The 15,270-nt window shown below is 56.4% G+C and overlaps 2 protein-coding genes across 2 annotated transcripts; both read left to right on the top strand.

Annotated features, from left to right (window-relative positions):
- The first annotated feature begins 453 nt into the window (after positions 1 to 453).
- Positions 454 to 12,691, top strand: CCDC9 (coiled-coil domain containing 9). The gene is made up of 15 exons (XM_088800736.1): positions 454 to 513; positions 582 to 711; positions 2,304 to 2,377; positions 2,508 to 2,612; positions 4,257 to 4,358; positions 4,541 to 4,789; positions 6,219 to 6,302; positions 6,385 to 6,558; positions 7,106 to 7,287; positions 9,498 to 9,544; positions 9,649 to 9,781; positions 10,191 to 10,281; positions 10,369 to 10,750; positions 11,113 to 11,205; positions 12,228 to 12,691. The coding sequence occupies exons 1-15, from the start codon at positions 454 to 456 to the stop codon at positions 12,329 to 12,331; spliced, it is 2,010 nt and encodes a 669-aa protein (XP_088656862.1). The 3' UTR covers positions 12,332 to 12,691.
- Positions 12,450 to 14,654, top strand: INAFM1 (InaF motif containing 1). The gene is made up of 2 exons (XM_019752633.3): positions 12,450 to 12,549; positions 12,829 to 14,654. Exon 2 carries the CDS (start codon positions 13,888 to 13,890, stop codon positions 14,311 to 14,313), a length of 426 nt encoding a protein of 141 aa, XP_019608192.3. The 5' UTR covers positions 12,450 to 12,549; positions 12,829 to 13,887; the 3' UTR covers positions 14,314 to 14,654.
- The last annotated feature ends 616 nt before the right edge of the window (positions 14,655 to 15,270 follow it).

The raw sequence follows: 15,270 nt of genomic DNA, 5'->3' as shown, positions 1-15,270 counted from the left end.
CATTCATTCACCACAGGGCCTTTGCACAGGCGGTGTGTCTCTGCCTCAACAGCCACCTGCTCTCACCCTCAGGCCTCTCCTCCTGCCCCTTACAAAGCACCTTCCACGTTTCTGTTTCTGGTTATTTCACATTTACCTGTGTATTCCCTCATGAGGGTAGGGATGGGGACGTTCATCACTTTGACCCTCCCTCTACATCTCCCCAGCACAAGCCTGGCAGGTCAGGCTTCCAGGAGTCATTGCCCAGTGCCTGGCACCTATTTATTGGAACCAGGAAATAAAGGGAGCATGTAGGGGGGAGAGAGGGAGAGGGAGAGAGGGAGAGGGAGAGAGGGAGAGAGGAAGAGAGAGAGGCAGAGAGAGAGAGAGAATGGTGTCTCTTTTCCCTGGAAGAGATAATCCAAGCAGAAGGACATGGAACACGTTTGCACAACACCCTTGCTGACCAGTTCGATGCACTTCGGCGTCCACCCGCAGGAGCGCGGCACCTTTAAGGCTCCCGGAAATGGGCCGGTAGGGCCGGAAGTGACCCTCTTTATTTCCCCTCTTCACGTGACGAGGGCGGGAAGTGACGTGCGTGGCCCGGGAGCTGTGGACGTGGAGGCCGACGGACCCGGAGTCGCGGACGCCGCGGGGTCTCCGGGACAGGTGACCGGGAGAGGAGGCCGGGAGTGCGCCCGGAGAGGGCGGTGCCTGACGCCCCACGTGGGGGTAGCGGATGCGGGCGGGGGAGCGACCAGCCCGCGGGGGCGGGGTCAGAGTACTCTGTGGGAGGCGGGGATAGGACGCCCACATGGGAAGCTAGAGGGGCGCTGGCGGGGTGAGACGTCGGCTGGTGGGCAGGGCCCGGCATGGTGGGGCCGGAAAATGGGTGGGCAGCTGGGGGCGGGGCCTAAAAGTTGTGCCCCACGCTGGGGGCGGGGCCAAAATGTTGCCCGGAGAGCTAGGGGGCGGGGCCGGGACGCTGGGGGCGGGGCCAGAAAGTTTTGCCGGAGCTGGAAGTGGGTTGGCCGGGAAGTCAGGGGCGTATCCAGAGGCTGACGTAAGGCGGGGGCGGGGCCAAAAAGTTACCGGGAGCCAGGGGCCGGGGGCAGGGTGCTAGAGGGGAATGCTGGGGTGGAGCCAGAAAGTTTTGTCGGAGCCAGGGGCGCAGTCAGAGCGTTGGCCGGGAAGCCGGCTTTGGAGTCAGAACTACGGCCGTTGCTGGGGGTGTCAGGGGCAGGGCCAGATATTGATACGACAGGGCGGGTGCGGGAGCCAGGGGGCGTGGCAAGGTTGGCTGGAGGCGGGGCCAGAGTGGTGGCTGGCGAACCGGGGCGGGGCCGGTGTAATACGAGGAGGAGGCGGGTTCCGGTTGTTGCCTGGGGAGTCAGGGGGCGGGGCCAGAGGGTTGGCGGGGAAGGTCGGAAGCAGGGCCAGATCAGTGACGCGGCGCGTGGGCGGGGCCAGAAAGTTTATCCTGGCCGGGGGGGCGGGGCTGTGGCGTTGCCGACAGGGTCGAGACGAGCTTTTCCCTGGAAAGCCAGGGGCGGTCCGGCAAGTTTTGTTTGCGTCGGGGCGGGGAGAATATTCACTGGGGAGGTCGGGCCTGGCCTACGAAGCCTCGTCAGTGGGTACTGGACCTGTTTTCGTGATCTTTGAGGGGTACAGGGAGGCAGCGACACCTTTCTCGGGATGGTGGGGACGAGGCTAGGACATCGCTGAGGTAGACGTGGGTTTAGAATGTGCTTTACGGGTTCGCGGCAGTCTGTAGGAGTGGGGTTCGAGCTTTTTTTGAGTGTGGGGTTATGAGACATGTCTGAAACAGTCCTGGGATAGAGGCGGATCTAGAATGTTCACAGGGTTGTGAGCGGCACCAGAATGGACACAGGGTGATGGGCCTAGAACTTTCTTGTGCAGGTCGTGGGGAGAGAGTGTATCTCAGAATCTCTTGAGATGGAGTCTCAGGTTAAAACTCTCAGCACGGGAGTGTAGAGGCTGGACTAGAGAACTTCGTTTGGAGGGGAGCAGTATTAGATGGTTTAGGTGGGGGTGTGAGGCCAGGACTTTCCCAAGGTGGGTGTGAATCTAGTGTTTACATGGGAAATGGGTGGGTCCAAATGTTCACAGTGGGCCGACCCTAAATTTTCCAGGTAAGAAGTGTACTAGTATTTCAAGAAGAAGGCACGAGAGGGCTAGAATTCTTTTGAGGTGCAGGTGTTTTTGTGGGTACAGGTGTGAGAGAGAGGAACCCCTAGTGTGGGAGCAGAAGAAGCATGTTGGGGAAGCACTGGCCTTAGTCCTTTTGTTCCTTTTGCCCTCAGGAACCCCCAGTGCTGTGTCCAGATTGTGCAGGGAAGGTTTGCTGGGACCTCGGCCCCACCCAGCCAGTGGAATGGTGAGATGGAAAGTGGGGTCTCTGGAATCTGAGCTTTGGAGCAGGGGGCTTGGGAGGAGGGTGCCCGACTCAGACCCTGGGTTGAATGGCACTGGGATAGGTATAGGTTCTTACTGTTTCTTCCTCTCAGTCAGCCACGCTGGATCTGAAATCGAAGGAGGAGAAGGATGCTGAGTTGGACAAGAGGATTGAGGCTCTTCGGCGGAAGAATGAGGCCCTCATCCGGCGCTACCAGGTGCCCTAGCCCCGTCCTGGGAGACCCCATCCCCTCTCCTCCCCCGCAGTGAGTTTCCCTCACCTTTCCCTGCCTTCAAACCTTTTCATGGCTCCCCTTCACTCTCAGGATAAAAGCCAAAGGCCTTTGCCTGGCATTCCTTTCTTCATGCCATCATTTCGTCATTCATTTACAAAAGGTCTTTACTGTATCAGGCCCTGTGATGAGTGGTGCTGGGGGAAACAGCTGTGACTGAGACAGCCCTGGGCCTGCCCTTCCAGGGTTGACAGTCCAGTGGGTGCACAGACCTGACTTTAATTAGTGATGACCCAAACTGGGCAAGGCTGGGATGGGAGTTCAGGGGTCTTTGGGAGCTCAGAGGGGTCTCTTCCCTCAGCCAGGGGGATATTAGGGAGGGCTTCCTGGAGGAGGGGATTCTGAGACCTGAAAGGTACGTAGACATTAGTCATTTGAAAAATAGAGTGGAACGTGTTTCTAGCAGAGGGAACAGTTTGTGCAAAAACTTGGAGCTTAAAGTTGGAGGGTTAATCAGGTGATATCGACCTGGAGAAGTCAGTAGGGGCCAGGCTAAGAGTTTGGATTTTGTCTAGAGTGCACTGGGGAGCCATGGAGGGCTGAGAGCCTGTGAGCAGGAGTAGAACCAAGTCAGAATAGCTTTTTAGGAAGCCCCTGTGGCTGCTGTATGGTGTGACTAGGAGGAGGCGATATAGAGATCAGAAACCAAGGAGGAAGCTAAAGCAGGGACCTCGGGGAGAGGAGGGGTGCCTGGCATGGGAAAGGGCTGTTGTTGAGGGGACTCGGTGACTGATGGGAGGTGGGGAGGTGGAGGGAGGGTCTAGGACGAGGCCCAGGTTCTCTGTCAAAGGTGACAGAATAGACGGGGCTGTCCCTGAGATGGGACCTGAGAGGAATAGTTTTCATTTATTCATTTCTCATGCATTCATTCATTTAAAAAACAAAACAAAACAAGCAAAAAAAAAAAAACACATACTGAGTTTACGTTGTGTTCTAGGCAGTGTTCTAAGCTTGGGGTATATATCAGTGAACAAGACAGACATATCCCTGTCTTTGAGCAGATTGTGTTACACGGGGGAGGCAGACAATAGGCAAAACACACATAATGCCAGGTATGAACAGAGGAAGGGGCATGAGAATGGCAGGGGAGCTGGTTTTTATAAGCTGGTCAAGTAAGGCCTTCTTGAGAAGGGGACATCTGAGCAGAGACCTGAAGGAGGTGAGGGACTGAAGGATCTCTGGGGAAAGAGTGTTCTTGGCAGAGGGAATAGCAGGTGCAAAGGCCCTGAGGCAGATCTGAGTCTGGTATTTCCTAGGAATAGTGAGGAGGCCAGAGTGAGCAATGAAAGCAGGTGGGAGATGAGTTCAGGTGGTAGGAAGGCCAGATCCTTAGGACCCTGTAGGTTGTGGGGTAGCCTGTGGCTCTTACTCAGAGGTGGGTACCACAGGAGGGTTCTGAGCAGGGGAGCAGCGTGATGCAGTTTGGGGGAAGACGCTGAAGTGACCAGTTTTCTAGCACTCAGGAGAGAGGCCTGGGCTGGGGAAATTTAGGAGAAATTCAGGGGGCTCTGGGAGTCCAGCAGCGCACAGGACTTCTGATACTCGCCTACCTCTGATGTTTGCTCCTAGGAGATTGAAGAGGACCGTAAAAAAGCTGAACTTGAGGGTGTAGCAGTGACAGCTCCCCGGAAGGGCCGCTCGCTGGAGAAGGAGAATGTGGCAGTTGAGGTGGTGAGCTCCACACCGAGGTGTGGGATGCCTGAGGACAGGGAGGGGGAGAGAGTTGAGACTTGAGAGCCCTCCCAGCTGTCCCAGACCTTTGGGTGGCCTCCATCCTAGCAGCTGCCCTTGGACCTGGGCCATCCCAGTCTCCTTGCCCCACTCACTGGACTTTTCCTCCCTTCCTCTTTCAGGAGAAGCACCAGGGTCCCTCCCGGAGGTCTCCGGGGACTCCTCGGCTCCCAGGGTCCAGCAGGGGAGGCCGGACTCCCACCCAGCAGGGAGGCCGGGCAGGCATGGGCCGGGCATCCCGCAGCTGGGAGGACAGTCCTGGGGAGCAGCCTCGAGGAGGGGCTGGGGGCCGCGGCCGGAGGGGCCGGGGCAGGGGGTCCCCTCATCTCTCTGGAGCTGGAGATACCTCAACTGCTGACCGCAAATCCAAGGTAGGAGCCAGGAAGGGTGGAGACCTCTGCCTGGGACTCTCTGTTGTCATTCCTGTCTTTTTTTACTTTCAAATGGACCGTTTGACCACTTGTCTGTCTTTCTGTGTTTCTTTCTCTTTTCCAGTCCCTCCATCCGGCACTCTCTCTCTCTCCTTCCTGGCCAGTACTTGTGTGTACTTCCCCTGTCTTTCTCTCTGTCTCCCCTTGCGTTGATCTAGGTGCGCGCTTGCCCATCTCTTTCTGGCTCTGTCTGTCTCTGGTGGGCTCTCTCTGTCTGATGGGCTCATATGCTCGCTCTCTCTTTCTGTCTGTCTCACTCCTTGGATTTGTTTGTGTGGAGCAGTGATGTTTTTATTGTAACTGTTTCCAGCACCCCGACACGCAGGTTAGCAGGGTGGGAGAACAGCTAGCATAGTGGCTCAGAGCCTGTCATGGATTTGAGGTTGCCCTGGTTCTACTAGTTCTCTGTCCTTGGGCAGCTCACTTCTGCTCTGGGAGCTTCCGGGTTCTCCCTCTTAAGTGGGAAGAATACTCGGCTTTAAAGGTTATCATAAACGTTCTGCGACATCAGGCACTGAAACCCTCAGAGAAGCGCTCAGTGATCGTAACTTACAGATGTTTACTATTTGTACATGCTAAGCAGCTGTAAGAAAAAGACCCCACAATACCATGGCTTAAATCAAGGGAAAGCTTATTGCCCTCTTGTGTGCCGAGCCCTGGGAATGAAAACATCATCTCTAGCAGCTTGGCCACGTGCTCATGTATAATTTTGTTACCATGGAAGAAGGGGAGAATGAATTGGGGATGGGTCACCTAGCCATTTGCCAAATTATTACTATTATTGTCATTATAACTGTGGTGGCTATGGAGTGTTGCGGTTCCCAACTCCTCTCAGTGTTTTGCTAGAAAGATTCCCTGCTGAGATTTATTCCAGTGAAAGAATATGAAGCAAAATCAGCAAAGGGAAAAGGCACATGGGCTGAAGTCTGGAGGAGACTAGGTGTGAGTTTCCAAGAAGCCTTGCCCAATGGGGTCACACAGGCTGCACTTAATTCTTCCGGCATTGAGTCGTGGCAACATATGTGAAGGGTCGTCTACCAGGGACGCATTAGAGACCTAGTGCCCAGGGTTTTTATCGGGGGCTGGCCACGTAGGTCCCCTCTGCCTGGTACATACTTAAAACTTGTGGCCCCAGAAGGAAATCAAGTGGTCAGCATACACCATCATGGTATAAACCGTCGAGGCACGGTGAGCCCTCCCTGTCAGTTACCTGTTGACTAGAACACACGGAGCCAAGTTCCAAATGCCAGCTGAGAGCCAACCTGGAAAGCAGGTCTGTCTGAGGAGAGGCTCACGTCTGCCACGTTGATTCTTCTGCACAGAAGAGCTGAGTGCTTCTTCCTGATGCTGGTGTCTCTCTGTCCCCCAGGAGTGGGAGGAGCGGCGCAGGCAGAACATCGAGAAGATGAATGAAGAGATGGAGAAGATTGCGGAGTACGAGCGCAACCAGCGGGTCAGTGCCAGGGCGTCCCCTGTGTGGGGCAGAGCCGCCCAGGCCAGGGAGCCTGCCAACTCCCTGCTCCCTGTGCCCGCAGGAAGGTGTGCTGGAGCCCAACCCGGTGCGGAACTTCCTAGATGACCCCCGGCGGCGCAGTGGGCCCCTAGAGGAGCCCGAGCGGGATCGCCGGGAAGGCAGCCGCCGGCACGGGCGCAACTGGGGGGGTCCCGACTTTGAGCGGGTGCGCTGTGGCCTCGAGCAGGAGCGGCAGGTGGGTGCTGGCAGCAGGGACACCGTGGGTGTGTGCTGAGCCCCAGGCACAGCGGCGAGAGAGACAGGATAGGGAGAGGCAGTGCCTCTGTCACCACCTCATGAATTGTTGGTTCTGGTGCCAATACCACACTGCTTTCTTTTGGCCATGTCCTCTGCTTCCTAATGTCAGTAATGTTTACTGGGCACCGGCTGGGTACCAGGCACTGTCAGAGCTGCTGGGGCTTAGGGTTGTAAACACAGCGAAGCCTCTGCCCAAACAAAATTTATTCTGGTGGCAGCTAAATAAATGAATATATAATAAGATGTCAGGTAATGCCAAATGTTGTCAAGAAAAATCTAAGAAAACTGGGTGAGGGGATAGAAGATAGAGAGGGGTGCTCCTTAACAAAAAGATCTAGGATGGCCTCTCTGAGATTGTGCCCTGGGAATAGTCCTGCTTCTAATCTCTGCCCTGTCCACTTCTCGTGTGACCTTGAGAACCTGGAGGGTGTGGGGTGGGCTGAGTTGTAGACTAGGGCCCTGACTGCCTGTCTGCTGCTGGGCAGGGCCGCCGGGCCGGCTTGGGTGGTGCCGGTGACATGACACTCTCCATGACGGGCCGGGAGCGGTCGGAGTACTTGCGCTGGAAGCAGGAGAGGGAGAAGATTGACCAGGAGCGATTGCAGAGACACCGCAAGCCCACTGGCCAGTGGCGGCGGGAGTGGGATGCTGAGAAGACTGATGGCATGTGAGTCTCCTCTTTGGTCGCCCTGTTTGGCTCCTTGACCTTGGCCCTGACTTCTAAGTTCTTTGACTTGCTCTAGCTTCTCACCCTGTATGTCAGTTCGCATTCGCTGTGGCAATGCTGTGTAACCACCCCGTCTCGGTGGCGTATAAAAGCATCTCTTTCTTATGTTCACAGGTCAGCTGGGTTCAGCTAATGCAGGCTGGACTTTCAGCTATGGGTCTGGCTGGGCTTGGCTTCTCGATGCAGGTTGAACTCAGTTCTGCTTCACGTGTGTTCATTCTGGGGTTCAGGCTGAGGGGGGCAGCTCCCCGGGGAAGCGCTGGTCATAGCATTGGCAGATGGGCAAGAGGGAGAATGGACACACTTCCCCATTCTAATTAGCCAGTAGACCAGCATTGCCAGGGCAGGAACTATAAAACTGCCCACTCCAGTGGCTAGTACTGCAGTGGCTCCATGGTTTAAGGCACGGATGTACATACGCAGGGAGGACAGGAAGAATTGCTAACAGCGATTAGACCTCTGCATTCTCCCTTCATCCCTCTAACTGTCCCTCACCAACCCAAACTCCTTATCCCAGTGGAATCATTATCCTCAAATCTGACTCTGTCCTCTTTCGGGTCCAGGAAAAATCCAGTTAGTCAGACTTAAAGTGAAGGCATCATTATGTCATTGACAAGAGGACCAGCTTCCATACTGAAAGAGCTGATGAACGGCAGTCCTAGGATCAGCAACCGTAGCTTTTACGCCATCCTCTGTCTTTTGCTGCGTTGGAATATTTCATACCTAGAACTTTGATTGTTAGCATTGGCTACAGAAGGAGGACCTTGTCTGTGTCTCTGGTGGTCAGAATACTTATTTTTGGATTGTGAGCTAAGCTTGTGCAAGCATGAGTATTTTGCACAGATATTGTTGCTGATCTTTCTAAGGTATAGGTAGCTGGGCTTTTCGGGAGATGTTCTCAGGGTTAAAAATGAGAAAGTAATTGTTTTTCTCTTGGTTCCCCAAAACAGTCTGCAACGTCTCGTTAATGCATGTGTGCATTGATTTTGTCAGCAGATGTTTATTGAGTCCCTCTTATGTGTCAGGTTCTAGGTGATGGGGACACAGCAGTGACTAGCACGTTTTCTGCCTTTATGGAACTTAGAATCCAGTGGCTAAGATGGGCCATGACTAGATCTATTTGAGGTTATGAAGAAGAATGAAGCAGAGTGCACGGAGGGATGGAGGCTGTTGTTTTAGACTTAGGTAATACTGTGTCTCCCCGAAAATAAGACCTGGCCAGACCATCAGCTCTAATGCGTCCTCTGGAGCAAAAATTAATATAAGACATGGTCTGATGTTACAGTAAAATAAGACCAGGACTTATATTAATATTTGCTCCAAAAGATGCATTAGAGCTGATGGTCCGGCTAGGTCTTATTTTTGGGGAAACAAGGTATATATGTAATAAGATAGGATTATTTTAATACAATTTTTTATTTTTTTTATTGGGGGACAGTGTGTTTCTCCAGGGCCGATCAGCTCCAAGTTGTTGTCCTTCAGTCTAGTTATGGAGGGCACAGCTCAGCTCCAAGTCCAATTGCCATTTTCAATCTTTAGTTGCAGGGGGCGCAGCCCACCATCCCATGTGGGAATTGAACCGGCAACCTTGTTGTTGAGAGCTGGTGCTCTAACCCACTGAGCCATCCAGCCGCCCCAAGATACGATTATTTTAAATGGGGGTTTAGAAAGGCCTCTGAGCTGAGGCCTGAAGGAGCTGGGGCCACTGAAAGATCTGCAGAAGAGTGTCCCAGCAGCAGCAGGTGCGAGGGCCCTGAGGCAGAAGCTCCCTGTGGTGGGAGAACTTGCTTAGCTGGGGAGGTGAGAGAGAATAATAGGAAATAAGTCCAGACAGGAAGCTGGGGAGGTGAGAGAGAATAATAGGAAATAAGTCCAGACAGGAAGCTGGGGATCCTGTACTTTCCAAATTTTTGTTTAGGGGGTTACTGAGTTTTTTCTTTCTGTATTTGTCAATATGTTAAATTTGTCTCTTGTCCATCACCTGATCCTGTCCCCCTTCTAATCAGTGACCCCCAGTCTGGTTGAACATGTTCTCCTACGATCTTGATTTCTGACCCTGGCCCCTGTCTCTCCCCCTTATCTCTTCCTACCCTCTTGCTCCCACTGTGTCCCCAGTTGCCTGCTCATCCCCTTCTCTTCTCTTTCTCTAGGTTCAAGGATGGCCCGGCTGCTGCCCTTGAATCATCCCACCATTACGGTGAGTGGGTGTCTCCAGTGGGGTGACGCAGCTCGTTGGGCCAGACATGGGAGGTGGTTTGTGTCATGCTCCCCGCCCCCAACCCCTCCTGGATTCTGTTGCAGATGACCAGGCTTGGGCCCGGCCCCCCAAGCCCCCCACTTTCAGGGAGTTTCTGTCCCAGCATAAAGCTGAGGTCAGCCGCAGGAGGAGGAAGAGCAGCCGCCCCCAGGCCAAGGCAGCCCCCCATGCCTACAGGTGGGACTCCCCTTCCCTGAGTATGTGAACACCCCTAGTGGGGCTGTGTGGCCCTGTCCCCGGGCGTTCTTACATGTGTATTTGTGGGTCTGTGTGTCTCTCTGGGTACTTGGTCTCTCTGGATCAGGAGCTTGGTTTGGGGGAGTCGGGGCTTGGCTCTCAACTTTGCTCTCATCTGTTCACCCTTCCCCTCCCACCCATCTCCTCTTCTACCTGTCCCCCCTGCTCCCCCCAATCTATCTCTCCCTGACACCTGAGGACACATGCCACCATTTCCTCCTGGAAATCCCACAGCCCCTCTCTTCCCCACAAGTTGAGGTTTGTACTGCTTCTCTGGGAAGGAGCTGGAGGTGGGAAGCGCCATCCTCCTTTACCCCCAGGTCTCACCCTTCCTCTCTGTCCTCTCCAGTGACCATGATGACCGCTGGGAGACAAAGGAAGCCGTGTCCCCAGCCCCCGAGGCCCCACAGCCCACTCCTCCAGAAGAGACAACCACAAAGGTAGGGCGGGCTGTCATCTCTGGACAGGGGCTGTGGAGGTGCTCAGGGCACCCACCCTCTCCCCGACTTTCTTTGTGTTCCCCACAGCTGCCTGAGACCCCAGCCCCTGCCCACCAGCCTCCTGAGGATGAGGGGGAGGAGGATGAGGGGGAGGAGGATGAAGGGGAAGAAGAGGAGTGGGAAGATGTGAGTGAGGACGAGGAGGAGATTGAGGAGGAGATTGAGGAGGAGGAAGAAGCAGCCCAAGACCATCAACCCGAAGAGGCAGAGCCCACTGAGAGCCCCAGTAGTGAGCAGGCCAAACAAGAGCCCTCCAGGCCCGAGGACCCCCTGCCACTTCCCCAGTCTCCTAGCAAGCCTTCCAGCCCCTTCTCGCCCCCTGGGGGCCATCAGCCTGTGTCAGACTGGGGTGAAGAGATGGAGCTGAATTCTCCCCGGACTACCCACCCGGCTGATGCCCTCTCTCCGGGTGAGGCCTGGCCTTTTGGAAATGCATGAAGCTGGCTGCTTGTGTGTGCTCGAGGGGTGCATGGGCAGGGGGGAACCTAAGGGGCTGGGCTCTGGGACCCCATGTGCCCCACTGCCCTGGTGGCTAGGGAGGACAGCCCATGCCCCGCTGTGTACTGTCTACCCCTGTCTCTGGACTGCCCACTCCCAGATCCTGCTCCTGCTCTGGGTCATTCAGAGCCCCCTTCCCAATAAAGAGTTCACGTTGTCAAATGACATTCCCCAGGTGTGTCCTTGAACCCCCTCTCACTCCCCTAGTGCCTTCTCTCAGGGTGGGGGCTGTTTGGAGGGGGAGGTTCTTGACTGGGCCTCCCCCTTCCCCAGGAGGTGACCAGCCAGCTCCTGCCTCGCTGGAGAGTGCGCCCAACCTCCCAGGAACCCAGAAAGCTGAAGAGGATGGGTCTGAGGCAGTTCCAGGTGGGGGAGCTGATGGGCCCTGGAGGTGGCTGCCTTCCTTCCTCTTCTTCCTCTGGGGCTGAGGAGAGGAGGGCTGGCAGTGTAGGATGGAGTGGAGCTGTGGCTCCACCTTAGGTGTGTGGGGTAGCAACCTGGGGGTGAGGTTAGCATGCTGGGATGAGGTGAGAGTGGAGCCACGGTCCGAGGGTGGAGCTGAGGGAAGGACTTCCGGTGCCCAGCGACCAGGAATTGAAGGTATGCACTGGCCTGGGGGTGAGGAGGTGGAGCCAGGGCGGGATTAGGATTCAGCGTTGGGCCCTAGCCGTTTAGGAAAATTATCTAAAAGTAAAGGGGTGGGGCAGCAATAGAAATTTAAACAGGTCTAAAAAAATGGGAACAGAATAATGGGTTTAATTGAGCATGATTAGGGTTTTGAGGTGTAACGAGTGGGGTAAATTAGAATAGAAATGCGGACCCGTTTAGAATGTTGAGTCCAAGGGAGTAGGAATGAGAGGCTGAACCCCATCTCCCCACCTCGCCCCCCCCCCCGACCCCCCGTGGAAGCCAGGTTGTGAAACAGGTACCTCCCCCCCAAGAGTGGGATTAGGATTTGGGGGCAGAGCCAAGGAAGGTCTGGTTAGAACCGAGGAGGCGGGTAAGGGCAAGGGAGGGCAGGTCCTCTAAGGGAGGTCTTGATAGGTTTAAGCTCCTGAGGTGGGGGTGGGCTAGTGTCGGAGTAGTTTAGGATGGTGGGTGGGGCCGGGGTGCCCAAGCGCTCTGTCTTTGAGTCACGTGTTGGCCAAGTGTGACTGATCTCGCTATACTAGATTATCTTCTCGATTGTAAACAGGGTTCTGTTGGGGTGTGTGCTGCTTCGTGGGTCCCCTGCGAGAATTAAAGTTGTCTGAGCCTCATAAACTACTTAGCGCGGAACGGCAGTAGCCAGGCTCAATCATGATGAGGGCGGGGCTCAACGGGGGTGTCCCGGGTCTGGGTGGAGGGGTCGGGAACTGTTCTCTGCTGACCTCCCTTTTTTTCCCCAGAGTCTGGCCCCGAGGGCCAGGAGACAGCAGAGATCACCGACTTCCAGAGGGTGCGTTTCTGCAAGGTGGTGGCAGCCGCTCCGCCACCGGGGGCCGCCCGCTGACCGCACCCGCCGACTGTGCACTAACATCCCGCCGCCTCGCTCCTCTGTCCTCTGCTTCCGCCACACTCCAGCCAGGAGAGGGTTAAATGTAAGGGGGGAGGAGTCAGGGACGGAACGGGGAGGGGCCAGGGCAATAGACCAATCTCACAAATCGGGGGCGCCCTGGCACCCGAGTGCTGAGACGCCCCCGGGTTACCCACCTGTGGAGGTCTTGTGGGGTAGGTGCCAGTATCCGGGCCGAGTTTCTCGCCTACAGAAGCTTACATCTGGGGGCATGGCAACTAGCCGGTGACTCTTCCGAAGGACTTGAATTTCTCAGCCAGTGGCCCGGTCTCTATTAAAACGCAGCGCTTTCGCTAATCTTTGAACTGTGTCTCTGGCGGGGGCAGGCTGGGTTGCTGTGCTTCGCAGGCTTTTCCGTGGCGGAAGAGGCGGGAGGAAAGGGTCTTCCTTCCTCCACCCGCCCTGATACGTCTTCCCTTCCCCCCCTCCCGCAGGCCTCCCCGAATTCCTGAAGACGCTGCTGGGAGGGGACTGAAGCTTCCCCGCCTTGATGGGGAGGGGGGCGGCTGGAAGGGGTTATTCTGGCTCTCCAGGCTGTGATCTCTCCTCCTTGGAGCCCACTCTGGACCCCACTGTTTAGAGAAAGGGAGAAATTAAGGGTGGTGGGGAAGGGGCGTGATTGGATGTAGGCTGGAGCTGGAAAGTGCGGGCGTAACCTTTGACCTCCGGACACAAAAGTGAGGAGGAGGCTGGTCCCCTGAGGGGAGTGGTTAGGGCTCCTGGGCGGGGCCGGAATTCTGATGGGCGGGGTTAGGACGCGAATCGTCAGGAAAAGAGGTGGGGCTACGAAAGCCGGTTTATGGGAGTGCCTAATACTGGTGTGGGGGCAGTCACCGGCGGAGAGCGTAGTTAGAATTTGGTGCGGAAACGGGTGAGGAAAAGGAAAGGGGAAAAGGGAGGAGCCTGGACTAGAGAGGGGTGAGGCCAGGGAGAGAAGAGGGCGGAGTCGAATGCTGGAGTATAGTCTGATTCGGAGTAAAGCGAGTTGGAACTGGGGCGCCTAAGGAGGGGCGGGACTTGAGAGGCCTGAGCCAGAAGGAGGCGTGGCTTGGGCGTGGCTAGATGCCTGGAAAAAGTCTGAGTCCCGAAAAGGGGCAGGGTCAGGCCGGGCGCGGGGAAGTGGCCCCCAAAAGAGGGAGGAGCTAAGCGTTGGGGCGGGCTCACATTTAGGAGGCTTGGGTATAACTCAGAAGTCTGTCAGTAGTCGGCTGGTCACAGACCTGAATTTAAGGAAAGATCAAGTATTATAAGCCTGGGGTTGGGGTCAGAACGCTGTGGTTAAATTTTAGCTTGATAATGGTTGGCTAGAGGCTGAGGAAGGGCGGGCCTAGAACGCTGAGGAGGCCCGCCCGCGCGGGGGCGTGACCACGCTGGCGGGGGGGCGCGGTTGGACCAGGGAGATTTAGACCGCGGAGGCGGTCCTCCGAGGGGGCGGGGCCTATGGTGCGGGGGTGGGGTGCGGGCCTCCGCACCCAGCGGAGTGGGCTGCGGGGATGCGGGGCACGAGCTGCGTGGGCGGCGGCGAGAGCCCGGGTGGCGCCGGCCTAAGCGAGGGCCCGCGGGGTCGCTGGCTGCGCCTGGCCCCGGTCTGCGCCTACTTCCTCTGCGTCTCATTGGCAGCCGTGCTGCTCGCCGTCTACTACGGTCTCATCTGGGTTCCCACGCGGCCCCCCGCGGCCCCGGCCGGCCCGCCGGCCAGCGCGCGGTACCCTCAGTGCGCCGCCCGCCCAGGCGCTCCGCCTGCTCCGGCGCCCGCCGCTGCTTCAGTCTCTTGCCTCCTGGGAGCCCCCGACGGGCCGCGACCCCAGGTTGAGCTGCCGCACAGCCGCCGCCGCCGCCGCCGCCGCCGCCACAGCGACCGAAGCCGCCAGACGCCTGGAGAGACGCCGGAGGCCGCGAGGAGGCGAGGGCTCGGGTAATCATCCCAACTACGCTAAGCTAGACCGCTGGTCCTGAAGAGCCCGGCGCCCGCACCGTGGATCCGCCGTTCCCAGTTGGGCCCGGACTCCGTCTTCATGAAATCGCCTAGCGTCTCTGGCGCCGTCATCCTGAAGAATGGGGGCGAGGGGGAGGGCGAAGGGGAGCTGTCTTGGGGCCTCGCGGTTCGCAGCTCTTCCGCTGTTTGGCCCGGTCCTCCACCATCTGGCAGACTACATTTTGACCTCTTTTCCTGACCCTCCGTAGGATTCTGAGCACATAGCCCCCTCTCCGAATCTCCGTATCCAGACGTCCACCTGCAATAAACTCCAGTCCCAACTGCCTCGTGCTTGTTTGTCGTGTTGTCTGCAGAGGTGCCTCCCCTCTCAAGTTTGTGAGGGAAGTCTTTCCTGGCGTCTTAGCTTTGTCTCTCTTGTTCTCGGTGGGCTGGGTGGGTTCTTCCCTTCCCTAGGTGGTCCTTTCTCTTCCATCGCCATCATGTAGTTCTTGGGTTGGGATGGGAAGAAGAGGCTTATCTGCAACAGAGTACTTGAAGATCTGACGGTGTGAAGGACTTCACAATTTTTTGTTCGTTTGTTGTTTTTTTAATGCTTGAGGCAGAGAATAAGCGCCTTTGGAGAGAAGTAGAGAGTCCGCCCTGCTGTTACAGCATGGGGCAAGAGGAGAGGTGGGATGATTTCAGGCAAGAACTGGGTTTCTGGGATTTGTGCTTAGTATAATTATAATGTCAGGGACAGAGTAAAGTCATCCTGAGATGTCCAAATGCTGCTGGGAGGCAATGATGCCTTGTTCCTTGGGTCTGAAAGATGAGGGAGAACGGGTGGTGCTGGGGCTTCGCTACCTCCTTGGAAATCACAGAGGAAGTTCTCAAGGCAGTGCGCTGCCTTTGAACATTAGTACAGCTTCTCTGGCCTTCAATGCTGCTGGTAAACCAAGGC

The sequence above is a fragment of the Rhinolophus sinicus genome, chromosome 8 (genome assembly GCF_057876585.1).
Source record: "Rhinolophus sinicus isolate RSI-liver-muscle chromosome 8, RSI-T2T, whole genome shotgun sequence".
NCBI classification, from domain to species: domain Eukaryota; kingdom Metazoa; phylum Chordata; class Mammalia; order Chiroptera; family Rhinolophidae; genus Rhinolophus; species Rhinolophus sinicus.
This window is presented reverse-complemented; position numbering and strand designations above follow the sequence as displayed.